Source organism: Bactrocera tryoni, chromosome 1 (assembly GCF_016617805.1).
Source record: "Bactrocera tryoni isolate S06 chromosome 1, CSIRO_BtryS06_freeze2, whole genome shotgun sequence".
Classification (NCBI taxonomy): Eukaryota; Metazoa; Arthropoda; class Insecta; order Diptera; family Tephritidae; genus Bactrocera; species Bactrocera tryoni.
Window position 1 is genome coordinate 6,327,177 of NC_052499.1, and position 21,791 is coordinate 6,348,967.

The 21,791-nt window shown below is 35.3% G+C and overlaps 1 protein-coding gene across 6 annotated transcripts in view; it reads right to left on the reverse strand.

The window, feature by feature from the left end:
- LOC120782671 (unconventional myosin-XVIIIa) overlaps nt 1-21,791 on the reverse strand; it is a 126,856-nt gene that overhangs the window by 14,642 nt on the left and 90,423 nt on the right. For 4 of the 6 annotated variants that reach the window (XM_040115053.1, XM_040115055.1, XM_040115054.1 and 1 more), the window contains 2 exons: nt 15,909-16,043; nt 14,183-14,410 (listed from right to left, as the gene is read on the reverse strand). In XM_040115053.1, the coding sequence (XP_039970987.1) occupies nt 14,183-14,410; nt 15,909-16,043 (363 nt within the window). Of the gene's footprint in view, nt 1-259; nt 2,912-14,182; nt 14,411-15,908; nt 16,044-21,791 lie in introns of those variants that run through there. The other 2 variants (XM_040115058.1, XM_040115057.1) reach the window with 2 other exon arrangements.

The following is a 21,791-nucleotide window of genomic DNA, read 5'->3' on the forward strand; positions in this document are numbered from 1 at the left end:
AATTGGAGTTTTTGAACATTAGTCATAAGCATGGATATTGTTCGTTATTTTGCTAGAATGTTAACTGATTCGACTCGTAGCTCGCATTTGAGGTATATCGTGGTCAGAAACAAACACTTAACATGTTTTTAATAGAGAAATTGTGTAGAAAGCTATAGTTCGGAGCACAGAACGATATACGCACATTAGCTATTGCCTAAAAGGTATTCTTTCTATTGAACGCAACCGCACACATTACGAATCAGAACTCTTTTCCTACCTCATCAAAATTGTTATCGTCTTCCTCTTGTATGGTGCGATCATCATCATCATCATCATCATCGGCGACCGATTGTTCACGTGCCACCGAATTTGAGCGCGAAGTCGGTGTGTGCGGCAATGTTTTGCTCAGTTGAAATGCTTTCGTGAGTATGTTTTGCGAGGAACGAGTACGTCCTACCGATGAGCCGCGCTCCATACTATTACGTTCACGTTGACGCTCAATCAAACTAATTGTATCGTAATCATCATAAATCGAATTGGTTGGTGTGGTGCGACCACTGTCCAAACTACCGGTCACACTGCCTGTAGGACCCACCGAGCCTACACGACGCGAGCGTCTGCCTAACGCAGTCCATTCTTCTTGCACATGATCGGTGCGACGCAAAAAATTCTTTATCTTCTCCGAAAGATATGCTGAGGTGGTGCGTGGATCCTCATATGAAGGTGATGGGCGAAGCGTTTGGTGCACCGGTTGCTTCTTGCAACCCAACACGAAAGAGAGATTTGCATCGAATACAACTGGCGATTGTTCGAGGTTGTGCATTTGATAGACATCAAGTGGATCGCCACGTGTGTATGTTTGTGGGAAGACGCGTCTTGGCGGTGTCGTAAGACGTGATGGTGTAGAACGACCATTTGTCGCGCTAGTTGCACGCGATGTGCTGAGTGATGAACAACGTGAAGACGTCGACAAAGCCGGACTGGGTGAACGTTGCGACAGCGTGCGTAAACGCTCTGATCCGTTGCAGCGTAGAGCATTTCCACTCGAACCGGTTGTAGAGAGATAATCTGTTTTGGGAAGAGGTAGTTTCAATGATACCTCAACGGCTGTTTCGTTGGCAGAAGTCGAGATATTTTTATTACCACTAATCCTTGAAGAGAACGACGACGACGACGCCGACGAAACAGACGATGAAACACCGTTACTACCATAACCATTACTGAGGGAAGTGTTGCCGGAATAGGTGTTGCTGGTAGAGTTGAGAGAAGAGGCAGCGTTAGCTAAGGATTTGGCAAGTCGGTATTGGTAAGAAGATTGAGTTTTAGCATCGTTCAATATGAGGCCATCTTCCGAATCGTAACTTTCTTGTGTACGCCGCGAGCTCCGTGTTATCGTGGTTGTGGAACTGGTGACGTTGCTACTGCCGACGCGTTCGCGTTGCTTCGACAACAACTCCACTTGTTTGCGTGCACGTTGTTGCTGAGCTTGTGGCGGTACGGGTGGGCGTGAGGAAGCATTGGTACTAACCGAGGTGTTCGAGGACAGCGAAGACGTGCTGCCGCCGCCCTTACTTAGTGGATTGGGGTGATCGCCGCCATTGGTGGTTGGCGGTGGTGATAGTGGACCATTGGTGGCGCTTGTATTGGCTGTATTCGTGTTTGTTTTAGACGACAATACAAAGGTGCTAGGTTTTAGAAGACCGGTTGAACTTTGCGGTTTGGAACTGCGCATAGCTTCAAGGACACGCTCTAAAAATTTAGAATTATCTAAGGACTTCTCACTGGTATTTTGTGTAGTATTACATGTTGAGGTTTGCTTGGTTTTGACATTTACTATTGATGGTTCAGGTGTTTGGGTCTTGGACACGGACTCTGATTGTGTGCTAGTCGAAGTTGTTGTGTATGTGACAGTGTTGGCATTTAACTGTTTCTTATGTGTGGTCGTTGATTTAGTATTTATTTTACTTTGTAACTGAGTTGTTAGAGTGGTTGTATGGGTTTTGGTCAGCTCTTCGGCAGTATGTGTATCTGTAATGGTAGGGACTGTCGTCGTCTTTTTTAATGGCGTAAGACAGCCATTAGTTATGCTAGTATTCGTAGTGAGTTTGCTCTTGCTTATGGTTTTGGTAGCGGCAGTTTTGGTTGACTTAACAGCAATATCGCCGGATTGAGTTGATTGTTCTTCCTTAACAGTGGATACTTGCTGCGATTGAAGCTTTGCTGCTAAGCCAGTACGTCCGACGTTTCTCTTTATGGTATCACATTTAGTACCATTTGTATTCTTTTCGACTGTAGTAACTTTGGAATTTGACGGTGTTTCTGCTGCGGATGAGCTGGTCGGTTTAGTGTGGTTATCTTCAGTCACTTTATTGCCGCTATTGCCATTGTTCGAGCTTTCCGCAACCAAATCAAGTGCGGGTTGTAATGGTGCCATTTTTTTGGGCGTTGGATTTGTGGGGGTCAGGTTTACTTGTGTATTAGTAACGTGTGGCATGCTGTGATTTGCTCATTACGAATTAACGATTCTGAGCTCGCAAACATACATAAGATTAAAAGATAAAATCACTTTAACAAAGGGTTAAGGCATTCACTCTGAATAGGTGGAATAAAGACGGCTTCGGCTTTTGGTGATGATGAATGATGAGGGATGTTCTGCCAATATTTGAGTATCATCAATAATCAGTTGATCAGGATTTTTTGACTACTTTTTTATCTGCTATGAGTATGCAATCTTCCGGTGTAGCTGGTATGTAAAGCCTTTGTCGTAAGCAAATGATTTGGTTCGTTGTGTGTTTTCAATTTCGTTGGTTTCGTTGAATTTTCTTGTAAGGCGTATCGATTAATTTAGTGTATTTTTATACATATTTATTATTAAAAAAATTGTTATATATTTTTTTCTTTGCAAAATGTTTGCGCACCCAAAAAAGTGTTATTGTTTTTCGAAAATTTTGTATAATCTGCAGTTTCCGAATATTTGAAACAAAAAATTTTGATTAACCACAATTTTAAATTTATTTTTGCATTTTTCTGTTTAAACAATTTATACGATTTTTTACAAAAATTTTTAAGCACGCTAAATATTTTTTGCCTTTTATTTTGTTCTATTTTTATTAATATTGAAATTAAGTGATTTGATTTAAAGTTAAATGTTCATATTTTTTTATTATTGTCATGCTGAAATGTAACTCTGGATTATTTTAAATTATGTTTTACTCATTTATTTATCAAATCCGGGTAATATTCATACTTTTTATTAAACTTTTTTCAAAAAATATTTTTTTTTATTTTTTAGTTAAAACATAATTTCTTATTTATTTAAAATTAAATTCGACTGTTATTCCATTATATATGTATGAGTTCTCATTAAATAGTTATATTTGTATGTATGTATTTTTTTTTATTTTTTATGTGTATTAAGAATTTATATTATATTGTATTATATTAGTTAAATGACAATTATATAATTTATAGTCAATAAAAATATTTAAATAATTAATTTCTGTATCTTTTTAATATTAATTTTATTTTAAAGTTTTTAATTGATTTATTTTAATTATTTAAAAAAGGGTATTTACTATTTCATGTATATCTGTGCATATTTTATGCTATTTTACTTATTATTAGTTCATAATGTATTTTTTTTAATTTTTATTTTATTTTATGAGTGTCTTTTTTTTGTTTTTGCTTTAACATTACGTATTTTTTATTTTTATTTTATTTTGTTCAATTTTTATTTCTTTTTTTCATTTTTCTTTGCAAAATTTTTTTTATCTATATTATTTTATTTTTATTTTTTCATTTGTATTTTTAGAACTTATTTTATTATATTACTTCTTTCTTTCTTTGTATTTCATTTTATTTTTATTTTTTACTTTTTTTACTTAATTTACTTTGTTTTTTCTTACTTTTACTTTATTTTATTTTTATTTTTTACTTTTTTTATTTAATTTACTGCTGTTTTTTCTTTCTCTCTGATGTTCATTTTTTTCAGTTATTTGAATGATTTTCAAATTATTTCCAATTTCATATCATATTATGTTGCATCATACTGTTATATACTACAAACACATTAAAAATTACATGTAGTGATCATGGATGTGACTATACATATGTATATGAATGTATGTACTATATATAGACATATACATATAGGAAACAAAAACAAATTATTTTGCAATAGATTTTGTAATTCCTCTTTGTCAACTTGGCCACTTTATTTTCCTTGGCAGGTGCTTAAATTTTACTTAATAGAAATGTCCATTTGTACAAAGAGAGTTTATCATTGTCTCAGTTAATGTTTAAACCTGTATGAAATTGCACTAAGAAATCTTCGCACTTTTTCCAATTTAACTTATTAAATATGTTCCACTTTTCCAAGGCTTTTTTTTCAAATTTTTATTCAATAAATATATCCGATTTTCGGGCACAGCGCTTTTTCATTTATTTCCGAGTAACACGAGCCGCGCGACCGTTTTCTTGCGAACGGATGTTCTTAGTTCTCAGTTTAGCGCAACCCATTAGCTATTTTCGATAATTTCGGAAAGCGTCTGGCGAAATTTATGCAAAATTTCAAGCACTCAGCGGTTCACTGCGCGTTCGGTTCGCCACTGCTACTCGGTACTGACTGACTGCGGCGACTGGCTGATGGACGAACGCTGCTGATCGCTTTTCAGGCAGCGCGCTGGGAATAGCACAGTACACCAAAACGCTCAGTGATTATTTGGCAGGCAATTGGATTCTCGCTGCTCGCTGGCCGGTACCTAGCCAATTGCTTACCAGAACATATCCGTCACTAATGTGGTATACGCAATAGACTAGAGATCGCCACCAAAAAGTAATAAAAAAAAACGCAACACAACTAACGGTTAGTGAGTGTGCCAAAGCGTTGCGAAAATAAGTTCGACAAAAGTAAGGCAAACAATGAAAAAAAAAACGCAAAGATATTAAGCATATTATGCAAATGCTGTGCTTTCCATAGCCTATTTCCTGCGTCTATCGCTGCTTTTGAGCGCTGACAACCGTAGCTCCCATCCAATTAGTTGTTTTGCCGGTGGCAACAATTGGACGCACAAAAGGCAGATGCCGCAAACTCATTCGGATTTTTGTGATCTATGATTCTCGCACTAAATTTTCAAATCATCGACTTGCTGGGTCGCTAGGCCAAGCTGTTCGCGTGCGCCTGCAGCGCTCATTTAACGGATTTTCGCACTAATTCGCCGCTATTCCGGGGGCTTTGGTTTACTTAGCGCGCAGTCATATTTCTTGCTATATGTATCTTCTGTACAGTTATGCTGCAAATTGTTCTCTTCAATTTTTTCGTCTGTCCAATCTGCCACTCAATTTGTTTATTTGGTTGTCCCAGTAGCACCGATTTTCGAAAACTTAAAATGTTGTGTCTATATGCGTTTGCACACATCTACTAGCTTATTGTAATAATAAATTTTGATCTTCAAAACTTTTGCCAAATGCTCGACACATCGCGCCTGAGATTGAACAGAGCCGATGCGTGGCTACTTAGTTGAGCACTCCTACATATGTATACGCTTGTATGTGACTATTTAATTGCAAAAGTGCGCTAAGCAAAAAGTTGTTTGAACTGCGAACAATTTTCATTAAGCGCTCCTTTTTCTTATTTTTTGTGTGTGGAATTGCTTGTTTATTTTGCAGAGTGCGTAAAATGTTTATTGCTTTAGCGGCAACAAAATCACAAGCAAGTGAGTGGATAAGGTGGAAAGTTGATTAAAGGAAATCGATTGAACATAATTATACGGTACAAGTATTCGGTAAGTGCAAAATTTAGGAATGATCATGTTGTTGTTGTAGCACAATTAGGAATGATCACAGAAGTCACCGCTAGGGAAGATAGTGATCATCAATCTCATCTTTTATAAGACGGTCGAAATTCTCTGGTTACTTGAACGAGCAATTATTTGCACTCGAATGCATTTTTGTAGGAATTTTCAAGAACACAAGAAAATAGAGAGACAAGCTATCACATCAATGGAGATAAAGACAGTCTATATGTGTACACATAAGTCTTTCAAAACGTAATCAGAAGATATAAACCAAAATTATAGTTCCGATGCTAATATCAAGACACTTCGCGATGAAAAAGAGACACTAGGTACATAACCACAAATATTATGTGACATTGAAACGCAATATAGTTGCCAATGCATTACAATTCCACATAAAAGACAAACAATAAATATTTATTATACCTATATAATGAAAAAAAAACAACGAACAGGAAAAAGAAATATGAAAATACGATTGAGTTTCGTAATTATTCATACCAACAAATACAGTAACTCATACAGGCAAGTACCTCTATCATAGACAACAAGAAAATATATGTATGTACACTTGTACACTAAGGCCGTGAAAAACCAAATCAGAAAACAGCTGTTTGCTGCTCTGCTTGGATCTGAAATAAAAAACACTCAAGGCAATACGATATGCCGTGTGTGGCCTATTTTTAGAATTGAAAAGGCAAATACATAAATTGTAAAATATTCTCATATTGTATAAGTGGCAGAAATACAGGGTGTCGCAAAATTATTTACATTTACAGCCATTTCAATTAATCTTCACAGTTCACGAAGTTAAAACACTGTTCCGAGCATATTTTGTATGAAATTTTCGAACTGCGACCACCAAGCTTTAAGTGTTTTTATGAAAATTGTTCAATACTGAAGGCATGTTGTTCTATCGTGTAACACTCCACATTTACTACGCTTAAACTGTCTGCTTTCGATTTGTTTTTGTTGTCGAAGGTTGTCAATACTTTACTGCATAAATGGCGGCAAATTTAAAACTGGCGTTGATTTTGGAACAACCTGTTTTCAATTCCAACATTGCGTTAATTTTAGAACATCCCTTGTATAACTATTTGCATAGAAGAGTGCATAAACAAATATATATTTCATCGTATGCGAAATGTTACACAACACTGTATTAATTCAGTTGAGGACAAGCTGAACGTAAATATTTATTTGAAAAATAAAGACTGTATCTTAACTTATTTTCACCCCTGACAGGCTCAAATGGTTGGGCCAAAGCAATTTTTTCGGGACATTGAGTCATTAGCAGAAGTACAATTTCTGTTTTTTTTTTAAGTTAGCGTCTATTTATTTCAAACATCATTATTAATTATGGTATATATAAAAAAGCACAAAATTGACTTAATCCACATTTTCTCCTTATTTCCATGGTGTTTAACATTTTACGATCAAGCTTATATGAGAGATGCTATAGTAGGCCAAAGTTGGATCTCTTCAAAAAATCCAAAAATCAAATATCCCCAATTCCCAGTCACTTTTGCCGTAAAGTGTTATATTTTTGTATATCTAAAAGTTTCTAGCAAAAATGTATTTATTTATTTATTAAAATATGACCTGTAAATAAATTTACTGACAGACTAGGAAACTAAGGGAACTCCTCTCGTCCCAAAATGTACATCTCTGGTTACATACGAATTGCATTTAAAAGCATATTTACCTAATGCTTGCGAAAGGCGCAGGGCAGACACACAAAAACAGATTGTATTGGTCACCATAAAACGCACATAATTTTGAAATCGACGAAATGAAAGTGTAAACTTGTCGAAAGTAAAATGATTTTTTCTGGGTTCGTCTTGTAAATAGAAAATTACATTAATTTATGATATCCGTGCTAAGTGAAAAGCCAACAAATGTAAAAAAAGATAAAATAAATAAAGAAGCAAAAAACGAAAAGCACACATTGCAAACAATCAAATGCCTCTGCAAATTGCTTAGATAAACAGGAAGAGATTTAATTAAGAAGAAATGCGAATGGGTGTAAATTTTGGATACAGGGTGATCAAAAATGTAACTTTATAGTTTATTATAATCAAGGGCGACATTATGGTAATACAAGTACTTTCTTTATTTGCGTAGACAACGCTTACGAGACTATAGCCGAGATTACGAAAGCACGCCAGTCATTTTTCCTTTTCGCTATTTGGCGCCAATTGGAGATTCCAATGTAGCCAGGTTCTTCTCCCCTTGATCTTTCCAGCGGAGTGGAGGTTTTATTCTGTTTCCCCCGGCGGGTACTGCGTCGAATACTCCCTCATCCAAGGCTGTTTTCTTCTTTTCATTGGTAGTGTTTTTTTACGTGGCGGGTCCCAAACCCAGCGTACAAAGCTGGGGAGAGGTGACGGGTCTCGTCTTCAAACTCATGTTTTTTGGCAAAACCAGAGGATATTTGGTCTAAGACCGGAAGTCGTGAACTGCTTGAGCCGAAACGAAAAAGCTTAAAAAGCCCAGTTAAAGGAAGCATTCCCAGTTTGCAACGCATTAGCGAGGTGTACTTTATCACTGGAGAATAAAGGTGCTCTCAACACTCGAACTTGCTTGGAGCGTCCACTCTCCGGGCATCTTAAGGGTCAAAGCAATGTAGGCATAAGAAATAAACCAAAGTAACAAGGAAATGTGTCTATCTACTGAAAGTACTGAGCTAAAGATAACACGAATAATCAACTATCAACTGAATGAGATTGAGAACATAAACACACATTGAAATAGTTTTCAATTAATTTGTTTGTATTTTTCATTCATTAATTATCAATTGAAATGGATTCATATTTGTTTTGATAAAGTAGCAGCTGTAAAATTTCAAAACAAGGCAATATTGCAAAAATACTTGTATATAGACGGCGATATGCTGAAATAGCTTAAGTCGCCTTCAGCCAAGGTAACTGTTTACGAGGTTTTTATTTATTTATTCATGAATATTTATTTTATTGCCTTCAAAGTATTCGCCTCTTCACCATTACCACAGTGAACATTTGGAATCCATCCGTTTAAGATCATCAATTACCCTCTTAACTAAAGCGGACTTAAGCTACTTTAATATGTTAAATATGTGTAAAAGAAAAACTAAACTTTTTTCAAACATTTAATTCACATTTTCTTAATCTATATTTAATTTTCGCTAATCTATTGTTTATTTTAAGGTTCTTAAGTTTTGTTAGATTTTTATACGCATACCACCGATTTCCCATTGTCTATCTTCCAACAAGTTGTTTGTGAATTCACGAGTACAATGACGCTTTGCGTCAATACGCGTCGTATACTCAGCGAACAGTTTGACTCATTCGATAAATACGAGCCATAAATACTTGCGCATCCTTTTTTTTAATTCTTCAACGGAATTGTATTTGAAATATGTATTGTCACTGTGGCATGTCGACGAATGCGTATTTTTAGTTGGCCTTTGTAATGCTGACCGATAGAGCATCGAACGAATGCGTACGAGCAAATGTGATTGAGTTATGTACCCGTTCGATTTTCGGCATATCATGTAAGTACGTAAAATTCTGTGATGATTGTCCTCAGCAGAACTTCGTATTTGGCAACTATTGGCTGTCGACGTCCAACTCATTTGATATATTTAATAGTCGACTGCTAAACATAATTAGATATTAGATTGTCAAATATCTTCCTCTCGCTTTTTTGCTCTTTATTCAATGCTTTATTAAAAGTGTTACAGTGAAGGGATTTAGTTCAAATATGCGGCGTTTCGTTTGATAATCTGTTTCCATCTAGATGGCAACTTCATAATACCCCCCTCCTTATTTGCGAAGAACTCGGACAGCCACTTTTCACAAGCCTCTTTTGAGTTCAACTTCACACCAACAAGGGCGTTTGCCATGGACAGGAACAGGTGGCAATCACTTGGCGCTATGTCCGGGCTATATGGTGGACGCGATAAAACTTCCCATCCGAGCTCCCATAGCTTCTGACGAGTCATAAACAAAGTGTGTGGTCTGGCGTTGCCATGGTGGAACACTACAGCCTTCCTGTTGGACAATTCTGGACGCTTCTGATCGATCGCCTGCTTCAAGCGGTCCAGTTATTCGCAGTAGATGGTAGAATTAAGCGTCTGGCAATATGGGAGAAGCTCATAGTGGATGATTCCCTTCCAACCCCACCAATCACACAGTAAAACCTTCCTGGCCGTCAATCCCGGCTTGGCAACTGTTTGGGACGATTCACCTGCTTCGACCACAACCATTTTCGCTTGATATTATCGTATGTGATCCATATTTCGTCGCCAGTCACCATCTGCTTCAAAAATGCGTCGAGTTCCTTCCGTTTTAGCAGCATATCGCAGGCGTTGATTCGGTCCAGAAGGTTTTTTTGCGTCAAATTATGCGGCACATAAACATCAAGCTTTTTTGTGTATCCAGCCTTCTGCAGATGGTTTAAAATCGTTCGGTGACTAACTCCCATCTTCAGGGCGATAACACGAGATGCCATATGTCGGTCTACCCCGATGTTTTCCATGATTTAATCGGTCGTTTTCACACACTCTAAATCGTCGAAACCATTGATAGAGTATCATCCGGAAATACAGAAAGATTTCGCAATACTATAGATTTTTTTTTATTTTTATTGGTTTATTGCACAGTAGTGTCGCTTAAAGAGTATTTAAGTGTTATGGAACTCTTCTAACCTTGCTTATTGCTCGAAAAATTTAATTAGATATGGTTTTTATTTCTTCAGCGAAAAGTATATCAGTGCGGTTGTTTGTCATCGTTCTATTTCAAAATCATTAAGCCGCTGCTTTGAAATGTATAGTAGCATACCATAAAGTCGTTTTAGAAAGTTTAGAAAGCAAACCTCCACAGCAGTATTGCTTTTATGAAAGTATGGACTTCCCAAGGGATCTTTATAAACAATCTTCATTTTACTCGTTTATGATGCAGAACTACGCTGATTATAGTTAAAATCCCTTACATTAGAGTATTGTGTTCTCATTTTCGATTGTTTGTGTCATATTTAAGACTTTTTACTACTGAATTCTACAACGTCGCCTAGTATGATCTAGTGTTAGATAAACATCTGAATGTGAAACTTAAGTAATATTAATTTGCAGTTAACATTTTAGTAGAAACCAAAAGTTGGTTTGGATGTCAAATACTTTCGGTTAATTGTAAAAAAATATTCTGTGGCATTTCTGTATGAAAAACCAAATGGCGCCGCTGTTTACTTAGAAATAATGCCAGAGCGGGAGATGAATAGAAAAATCGTGTGCTGTGCTATGCTATACCAAGCTTTGTTATGAAAAATATGTTTTTTTTGCATTTTCAAGCAAAAAATTTTAATTGTTTGCTTATTCGAAAAATGTACATTCCCACTTATTTATTAAGTAACAACATTTTCAAGTTTTAAATATACATAAACAAAAACCCAATACATACTACAAATATATATATATATTAGTGCATTGTTATTCAGTATTTGTCTGAAATTAGATCATGGTTGTTTGCACAATTTTTTTAAAGACCTTAAATGCAGAATCTGTGTATATTTGCAAAGTAATAATATTCAGTATACATTTTTTAAAGATTTGATTTATTGCGCTGTTTTGCCAAAAACACAACAACAAATAAAAAGTAAAAAATTAAAATTTGTCTACCAAAAAAAATTATATTTCAATTTGAGCTTAATTGTTGATGGCGTTAGCAGGGAGCAGCTGTTATTGCGAAATTGTTTTAAATTTTGAAAATTTAGAGTTTTTCGCAACTTAATTTTGTCACCGACGAAAATATAAATACTAAGTTATTAAAAAATAAAACTAATTATGTAACTTGCCAACGATTTTGTGACTAAACATTGCATAAATAAAAAGGTAAATATGGATTAAATGAAATAAGAACAATAATAAATTAAGAATAAAATTCTTGAAATATAAGAAAATAAAAAAATTGTGTTAAACAAGCGCAGACAGACCACATTACATCAAAATAATATATTAAAATTATAAAGTAACATACATAAGTACTATATGTAAAATAGTTCAAATAAACGAAATAACAAAAATATGACATGTTAACCAAAAAACAAAATAATAAAATGTTTCTATTCACCGAACATTGAGCACATTGTAGCAGCTATTTATTAAACTTTTTCTGTTTTGGCTCTGCGTCTGGAATTTTTGAAACGCAAAAATGCATTATTTTTGCTTGCGAATTCATAAACCAAATGCAAAATACTATAATTGCGTGTAACTGTAATCATAACAGAGTGGCAAATGCCCGCAAGTTCATTTCACACATTTCTCATTCGACAATTTATTTATTTCATTTTCACTTATTTTTGCGCATATTTTATTCATTTTGATTAGCCGCCATAACAAACTGCGAACGGCATGGCCTAAAGTGAAAGGCCCGCAAAAGAATTTGCATTGGCATAACAACAAAACCAACATCTTTAGCATAGTATTGCGTGAATTTTAACACATTCGCAATAAAACTGAAAGTGCGAAGATTTATAAATCTAAAAATAAATGTTTTTATTATTGTAAAAAAAATTGTAACATTAAATTTTCGCACAAATTAAAAAAAAATGCAAATAGCATTACACAAGTATTCACATAAAAATACAAAAAAAAGTAACAAAAATATTTCAAAAGATTGCAAAAAAAAATATTAAATTCAGATAAAAATTTAAATGCAAAGAAATGCATAATATTTTTTTACTGCCACATTGTTCGATGAAGCTATGAAGCAAGCGCACAGCAATATTTATGACTTCGTTATTATCGCGTGGCTTAACTGCATTCTTTTTGTTCTCGTATAAATATGTGTATATGTATTCTTCAATAATAGAATTTATAGCGACAACAATAACAATTAATTAAATTGTGGTATTATGTGCAAATTTATGCAACCGAGTAATCCATTTGGCGTTCTGAACATGCAATCTGCACACAAGTATGCAGAAATAAAATTATGTCCAATTAAAAAAAAAATATTGTCTTTTTACTGATATTTATCTATATTTAAATATTTTGTGATTTTCTAAACAGCGTTTTCATCCAGAAAAAGTATTGTTTTTACTTCTTGGCGTTGATCCGATATCATTTCGATTACCGGTACTCATTAAATGTATCAAAGAGCGCTCCACAAAGAATTTACTGTAGCTTAATACACCCGATACCTATTTAGGATTTGCATATGGTCATAGAAGCATAACAGATTGTCCGTAAGATGTACTCGAGTATTTACTGACAAATACAGGCAACGAAACAGCACTACTCATTTGAGCAATAAAAACAATACAGACAGATAAAAGGTGTTAAGCAGTCTCCACCACAGAATATTGAGTTATCATTTATTTACAAGGTGCTTTCCAAAGTAAACAGGACTTAAAAAAAACAGAACAAATGGTTTTCGGCAAACGATTTATTTTATTCAAAATAGTTTCCTTCCGCTTCAATGCAGCTTTTTGCACGGTCCAGAAGTCGCACGGTGCCGAATAAGGTGAATACAGGGTGTGGTTAATGGTTAAAATGTGATTTTTGGTCAAATATTCGGTCACAAGCGTCGATCGAATGTTGGAGTCTGAGTAATTTTTGGTCGTCAGACAATTTGTGCAGAACAAACCATGCACACACCTTTCGTAAGCCCAAATGTTCGGTCAAAATGCGCTAAATCGATATTTTGGAGATGTTCAATTCCATTTGCATGAATATCTATGATGATTTCGGCCGATTTTTTATGAATTCACGCACAGTTTCGATGGAATTTCCGGTGATCACGGATTTTGATTGGCCCACATCGTCATTTATGTCCTCACGTTTCGATAAAAGTTTTACCAATTTTAAAACAAAATTTAATGTTGGTTCTTTGTTCGAAGCTCATTTTCGCACCGATAACACAAACATACTGACACTTAAAACGCAATAACTTCACTTCCAATCCATGAAATGTCATGAAATTCTCACTGTACAATGGATAATGATAGCAGATTCTAACGCACCAGTTGACATATAGATGGCGCCACCAGGGGGCGCTAGATTCAAAAAGTCCTGTTTACTTTGGAACGCAGCTTGTAGGTATAAAGGCGATTAAACAGACCTTAAGCTAATTATTTAACTAAATATGGTTATGAATTAACTTGGTAAGCCTGTCTAGCCTTGGAATTAATTTGGTGCTTTTTTAATTAGCTCGGTTATTCGAAATCAAGTTCAGCAATTTAAAAAAGCAGAAACTATTTCAAGACTAAGAATACTTGGCACACAGAATGGATACAAATTGAATCATTACAAAAACAGTTTGTATCAATTTTAGTATCTATATAAATCACATGTACTATATACAGATGTACATATGTATATATTTATTATCATCACTTAATCGAAACCAATGAACACTCCTTTCACTCACCTTCGCTTCCAATTTCTGATTTTCAGTCTTCAATTCGTTGCGATCGTTTTCGATTTTCTCCAATTTGGCGCGCAGCATTGCCAATTCCTCGTTCGCCGATTTCAATTGCTCCTCGGTACGGTGGACATTTAGCAGAGGCGTAACACGCACCAAGAGGCGCCACCAAGGCCAATCACGAACGGCGAGAAACGCTTTGACGTTACGTTGTATGCAACGTACGGCCAACTCCTAGCAAAAAACAAAATGCCAACAACAATAATAACGTAAATGCATAAAAATTAATGTACTTAATGATAATGGAAATATTACAATAACAATAAAGTTGCAAGTGATTTCAAAAATATTTTAGATTGCAAAAATTGCTATAAAAATTCGCAAGCGTATGGAAAAGCGATTATAAAATGCATAACTATAAAAAATGTGGCAATGGACATAGTTTAAAACAGGAAATGTAAGTATGTATGCTTATTTACGTGCATATATAGTAGGTATGCATTGATATGGCATGTATGTACATCGCTAGATTTATGACAGAGTGTCAGCAATGTATTCGCCAAAGCTGACAACTAACAAACTGCCAAGTATCACTAACTAGTTTGATGACTGTTGTTTTTTTTGCACATTTTTTACCTATAACATACAGTATTTGTTACTGTTGTGCCATATTAACAAGTGGCTGTTGCATGCGCGCACGAGTATCGCCAACAAATCAATAAGCAGCAGCATGCAACGCGGAATGCATTTTAATTAATATTAATGCCCAGCAACAACAATTACTTGAAGGAAGGGCCTATACGATGTATAAAGTACATATGGTACATATGTACATTTGTGCCCGTATTCATCTAATTCAAGCTAACTCAATCGATAAAAGTGTTATTAGGCTTATTACTTTTATTGAATTCGTTTTCGTCTGTGAAGGATTTAGCGATAAAAAGTGTTATCTCCAGGATTATGTAAATTCTTAAATAAAAAGAGAATTATTGGCTGTCGGTTCTCTGTAAACAGAGCGCAGATTTACATCCAGCCTTAGGTTGTTAACTCCACATCTTTCCCAAAAACGATTAGTTAAAAGATTTATACTCCCGAAATAACAACAACAAAATGAAGTTGACATTAATAAGAGGTCCAAATGGAAGGATAAAAATTAAAAGAAATTGTGCATGTCCATTACTTACAGATTTACAAGGATATCACAAAGGCACTTTATTACATAACAAAATTTGGTTGCATAAAATGCGCAACATCCACATTTTGGTCATGCAATAGCGTCTCATAAATCTCAATTAGATTTTTGCTACCACAAACATGACATGCATGCTTATTAGCGCTAGAAGAGTAAAATATTAGTATCATTACACATCAAAATTTGATTCCTATTTCAGCATTTCACTGTAAAGCGTCACAGTTTCGACGCTTTACTTCGGATTGAGCAGCTTTATTTTTAGAATTGCACTGTATTAATATATTCAAAAGATGTCGCCTAGTAAATGTCAAAGTAGCTTCTGCTCACATGTGGACATAGAAGATAGCGCACCAGGTATAATGTAAAGGAAAATGGTACCAACAGTGTGAAAAAAATATTTTCTTTACAAAATACATTGTAAAATAGTTGAAAGCGCATATAAACTGAGAAAATAATTGCAACATACTCGTGCAAACACCATACGAATGTGTTTGAGTGTAAACTGCAACAATTAAATTTCATCATAACGACCACACCCACCTGTACACGTCGGCGTGCCACCTGTTTACGTGCCAAATAGCCGCGGCAATAAGCCTGCAACTGTATGATGCGATCCGACAACAGTTCATCACGTTTCGCCTCCAATTCGCTCAAAACACCAGAACGGAATAAAATCTGCAACGAAGAAAAAAAAGAAAAATTACAAATTTATACGAGGAATAATAAATAATATAGTATATGTGTAGATGTGAAAGGTGGAAACAAATTCAAAGCATGTAATTGCAAATGCACATCAGGAAAGTGTTTCATTCGAATTTCATTGGAAATGATCATAAAAACTATGCGATGATGCAATAAAAATGGGGCTGCAACATTTTCGCATGGACATTTTACGATTCGAATGACTTTATACGAATTATTCATGTTACACAATGTGAATTGTTAGTTTAAATATGTGAATGCGCTCAAAAATTTTCTTTCCGAAATTTGAAAAATTAAAAATTGATATTTGGATAGTATTTACCCTCGCCGAAAATTGTTATAAGGAAGAAAGGGGATAGAAATAAGAAACAAATAGAATATATGTGTATGTTTATTAAAACCTGTGTTGCCAATTTCATAAATTCACCGTTTCTTTTAAATGAACCATATGTAATAATAAACTCAGATATTCCCCATTAAGATCTTTTGCATGCGTTTGAACCACTTTTCGAAGCACTTTTGACACTATGATTGAGTTATCTCCAAAGCATGCGTTCTGAACCCATCAACCACCTCTTGGAGGTGTCGAAAAACGTGGACCTGTTAGTTTATCTTTTACGCATGGGAATAAAAAGAAGTCATTCGGTCCCAAGTCAAGACTATGCGTTGGATGACTTATCAAAATGAAGGTTTGAGTGCTCAAAAACGCAATTGTTTCAGTCGATGTTTGAGAGCCCGCATTACCGTGATGAAGAGTGATGCGTCTTCGAAGGTTGGTTTTCCTAATTTCTTGAAAGAAAGTTGTTCCAAAAAATAGGCATACATTTGTTTGCAAGTGCTTCGTGCGTAAACAACTTTTGTTTGATACGACTCATTGTGAAAACACCCATGCAGTCGTTTGCTTTTTACTTGCGGGCGCATACGCATAAATCCACGTTTCATCATGCGTCACGACTTCATAGACGTGTGTCTAATGCTGCTATTTTTTAACACCTCTTCCGAACAATCGACACGAGCACTTTTTTTTTTGGCGATCGACAAATTGTGTGGGCTCCACAATGAACAAATATTTTTTACACTCAAATCTCCATGTAATATTGAATTTATGCTGGTCTCCCTTATAACTTTACTTGTGTCTATATCATATATAGTATATATAATATATATTTCATGAAATTCCATCGAGCAAATGCAATTGGTTATTTTCAAACGGTTTTGAAAAAGAAACTCACTCTCTTGGATTGGCCAAAACTGGGCGGTTGACGAAACGAACAAATGACTCCTATAACTTATATATACAGGCATAACTAATTAGAGATCGAGTAGAAAAGAACTAAATTCAACTCGTTAACTTTATTATTGCTTTCAAAGCATATTTTTCGACAAGAGAGCAAAGCTTAAGTGGATCGAAAAGAAGAGGCGGATCGAAGATGACTATATACTTTATGATTATACTCGTCTATATACTATTTATTTCAGGGTGTTTGATACATCAGACTTAGAACACACTTTACTAGAGACTAGAACATTATAGGACTTTTTAGAACTGTGTCAAAAACATTTTCTTCAGGTGCTCAAAACGATACATACAGAATTAAGAAAATAAAAAGTCAATTTAAGGCGGTCTTCTGCTTTAAAAGCCCGAATTTTAGGTATTTTTTTTGACGCGATAAAAAAATCAAAAATTATTTTGGCTATCCATTTTTTACATGCTTTTTATTGATATTCTAAGAATACAAAACATAAATAATATAAGAAAAAAAAATTAAATTAAAAAAACTGCAGGTCGACAAAGACTGATGAAACAATGGCTTGTCCTAGTGCAGGATATAAATCCTTTCCGTGACCTAAAATGAAAATTTATGCGAAATCCTTGAAAAGTAAAAGTGTAGTTATCGCACTACGAAATGTTTTTGAAAAAAAAAAAATTTTACAAAATGGTGGAGGTTTGAAAAAAAAGTTTCGTATTTTCACTATTTTTTGTGGTTCGGAATTTTTTAAAAATAAAAACAAAAAAAACTTGAGATATCATGCACACCGTTTCTAGAAAAGTAGTTATGAGAAAAACGAGTTTAAAGTTTGAGAACTAGTCGCGCGCAGTCGGAGTCGGAGTCACAAAATGAGCTGTAAATCGGAAAATAATTTGAATTTCGAAAAATCCTCTTAGGGACATTTTCTTGAAGGGTTATACTATAAAAATATGAACAAATATCTACTTTTTCGAATTTCTAAACCAGAATACCCCCTTAAGAAAAGGGTTACTAAGTACCGGTAACAATTAGAGACAATAAATCTATTGATTAACATAATTCAATGTGATAACCATGTTAATTTTACTCCAAATACGCTAAACCACCATGTGATGCTCACTTATATGATCAGGTGCAACGCCAATTGGCTTGTAATAGTGAAAAAAAACACAACGAATTTCATGGCACAAAAGGTAAACAAACAAATATTTCATCTAAAGTTTTCACTGAATGCAGGGTATTCAGCGTAAACACTCGTATGCACCTAACAGAAGGTTCGTGCAGGTGTCGATCGCAGGGCACCAATGATGTAACAGCTTACATCCGAAAACGAAGAGTAAAAAAAAATGAAAATAAAACAAATAAACAACATAATTAAAAGTGTATACATATAATTTAAATAAATAACACACCCAATAATGGGTGATGTAATGTGGCAAGCATGAAAATATGCACACAAACATACATACATACATACATACATGTACATAATATATGCTGGCGGGCATGCGTGTCTGCCGGCATGTTCGTATGTAAATATATGGTTGTTGGCAACGCTGCCAAAAGCGGCATGAGAAAGTTGGCCGGATTTGATCGATGGGTCGATCAAACTGTAAGACCAAAGTGGCCACAAATAAATATGTATCTGCGCTCATTATACGCGAAACACTCAAATGCCAATCAAAATTTATACGAAAGAGCAGGAAATTAAAACAACAAAAGCAACACATACAAATGGAAAGCCAAACAATCGTGTAATTAAAATACCTGCGAATTAATAAAAATTATAAGTGTCTATATATGCATATATAAGCATGTGTGTCGTATATTTGTATACATATATATGTGTGTGTTGCACGTGTGTACGCACATAGTTAACTAACAATAGATTTGAAGAAGCCCTAAACGACAAATCCGCATTTATCATCAAAGGCAGCGCGAAAGGCGCAAAGGCAGGCATTAAAACTCACAAACCCATATACATACACATACATACATATGTACATACTATACTCGCATGTTTTATGTAAATAATTAAAAAATAAATTTATAGTGAAAATGCAACGAGTTATTAAGTAATAAACGCGTAGGGCATAAATACATGCAAGCACATAAACGAGTCAACCAACCCGCCAACCGGCTAAGCAATCGATCGCCCGATCGTCAGTGCAGTCAACGAGCCTTACTCGCCACATAACGACTTAAAGCGATGATTTTATGTTGATGCTGCGATAATAACAAATAAGGATGTGATGGCGAAGTTCAGCAACTTGCATGCATATCTACATATGTATTTATTAACATTTTGTTGTAGTGTCTCAAAAGCCAATTGTATAATCTTAAGTGCAGCAATAACAAACAGTGCGGATTCAGTGGAAATTTAAGCTTTTACAAGGGTAGTATGATGGGTTTGAAACTCTAAATGCAACGCTGCAACTTCAAGTTCTCAGTTACTGTTTCTACACTGCATTATAAGTTATTGCAATCTCTGCTGCGCAAACGTCTAGTAAATAATAAAGGCAGAAGGGAACAAAGAAGCGTAGTTAGGAGACTTACATACGAAACCAGCAGTGAAACTATTCACTTGAAATCGATACAAAAAGAGAATTTGAATACCTAAATAAAGTTGTATAACCGCTTACATGCTATCTATATTGGACTATGCCGGGTACTTGTTCTATTCACCATTCTTCAAGGTTTTGACAATAAAAAAACTGTTATTCGCTAATTTCCACTGGCCTCCGTTTTCTGACTTTATAGTTTTGCTCTTTGTGAGAGAAGAAAGTGCATTGCAAGATCAAGGCTTTTTCTTAAAGTGTGTGTTTTTGGATAGGCTGGTTTTACCGCCAGAACTTAAAAAACAAAAAAGGTCAACCGAAACCAGAGTAGGTAGAAATTATATGCTCCAAAAGTGTTTCCAACAACTTTTGTGTGTGATTGAATAATGATTTCCTCTAAAGCAGATCGGTACGTCAGAAATAACTGATCTATTAATCGAATGTGATACTATGTGTGGGAAAATCATAAGCAGACTAATATTGAGCCTCTCTTAGATAAATATATCGTATCTTGACGATAACTTGTAACCGGAAATATCACTCTAAATACAGGGTTTGTACGGAAAGTACTAGGACTGAGTCCATTTAAAAAAATTGATTGAACCAATCGTTCCAATTCTTTAAAAACTTTCAAAATGGCCTCCTTCTGCGTTTATGCAACGCTGCCAGCGCGCCAAGCATTGAAGGCGTAACGGAAGACAATCTCCGGAATAGGCTTGAGAGTCGAGGTGTATGCCTCAAAATGTCAAAATGTATGCCTTTCATCGGCCTTTTCAGGCAAGGAAACAAAAAAAATCCGGGCGGGCCACATCTGGGCTGTAGGAAGCGTTGGGATGCCGGCCTTGGTTAGGTAGCTGTTCGCAAGAAAGGTGTTGTGAGCCGGGACGTTGTCGTGATGCAACTTCCCATCGGTTGCGATGTCTGGTCGGACCTGATTGACCCTTCCTTTGAGTCTCTTGAGGTATTCCAAGTAAAACTCGGCGTTGACGGTTTGTCCAGGAGGAACAAATTCATGGTCGACATCTGGTTAAGCCTGCTTGATCATATCAAACGTCTCTGTCGCAGATTTACCAAGTTTCACACAGAATTTAATCGCGTACCTCTGCTCTAACGAACGCTGTATTTTCGTTGTTTGTCCTGACTCTCCAGTTGCTCGGAGACAACTGACCAGCCGCTCGTTCATTAGCTAGGAACGTCTTTTCTACCGAATCCAGTGGTTGCGCGCACGGTCCGAAGTACAGTCGCAGCGGAAGAAAATCAGTGCTATTACTTTCGGGACAAACCCTGTCAGTGAATCTGAACACTTAAACTCTGTTCACTATTTTGATTGTTGCTTTATCTCTACATAATAATGGATCCATGTGTTGTAAAAAACTATATTATCTTATTATTATATTAAAAGACGCTAAAAAATGGTTTAAAAGTTTAAAGTTTTTCGTAGAGATACGACGAAATATAGGATGCAAAAGAGCAACGGCCATATCTACTTAAAACCACTGCAGAATTTCAACATTGTTATAAAACAAAAAAGCAAGACAGATTTTCCCAGAAAAATCAATTAAAAAATTCTATGGTTTCGAGCACGGTATTTTGCCGAATCTGAAAGCATGCCTAGGCGGCAAGAGATTTGAGCTATTGTAAAAACAATACTAAGAGCAACGTCTATATTGAGTAGCCTGAAGGATCTTTCACAGATCTCGTAAAAAAGGGAGCATAAGCAGTTTTGGGACAAAAACAGCTCTCCAATCAAAATTTTATTATTTTTCAAAACATCACTGATTCAACCAACTTCCCTTGTCGTCACATACATATGTATGTCTGCAAGTAGAAGTATTTGCAATATGTATGGTATTACTGATAGATGGACTATTTTATTGTCAGCTAGTAAGCTATTATCGCTGATACCAGCAGGC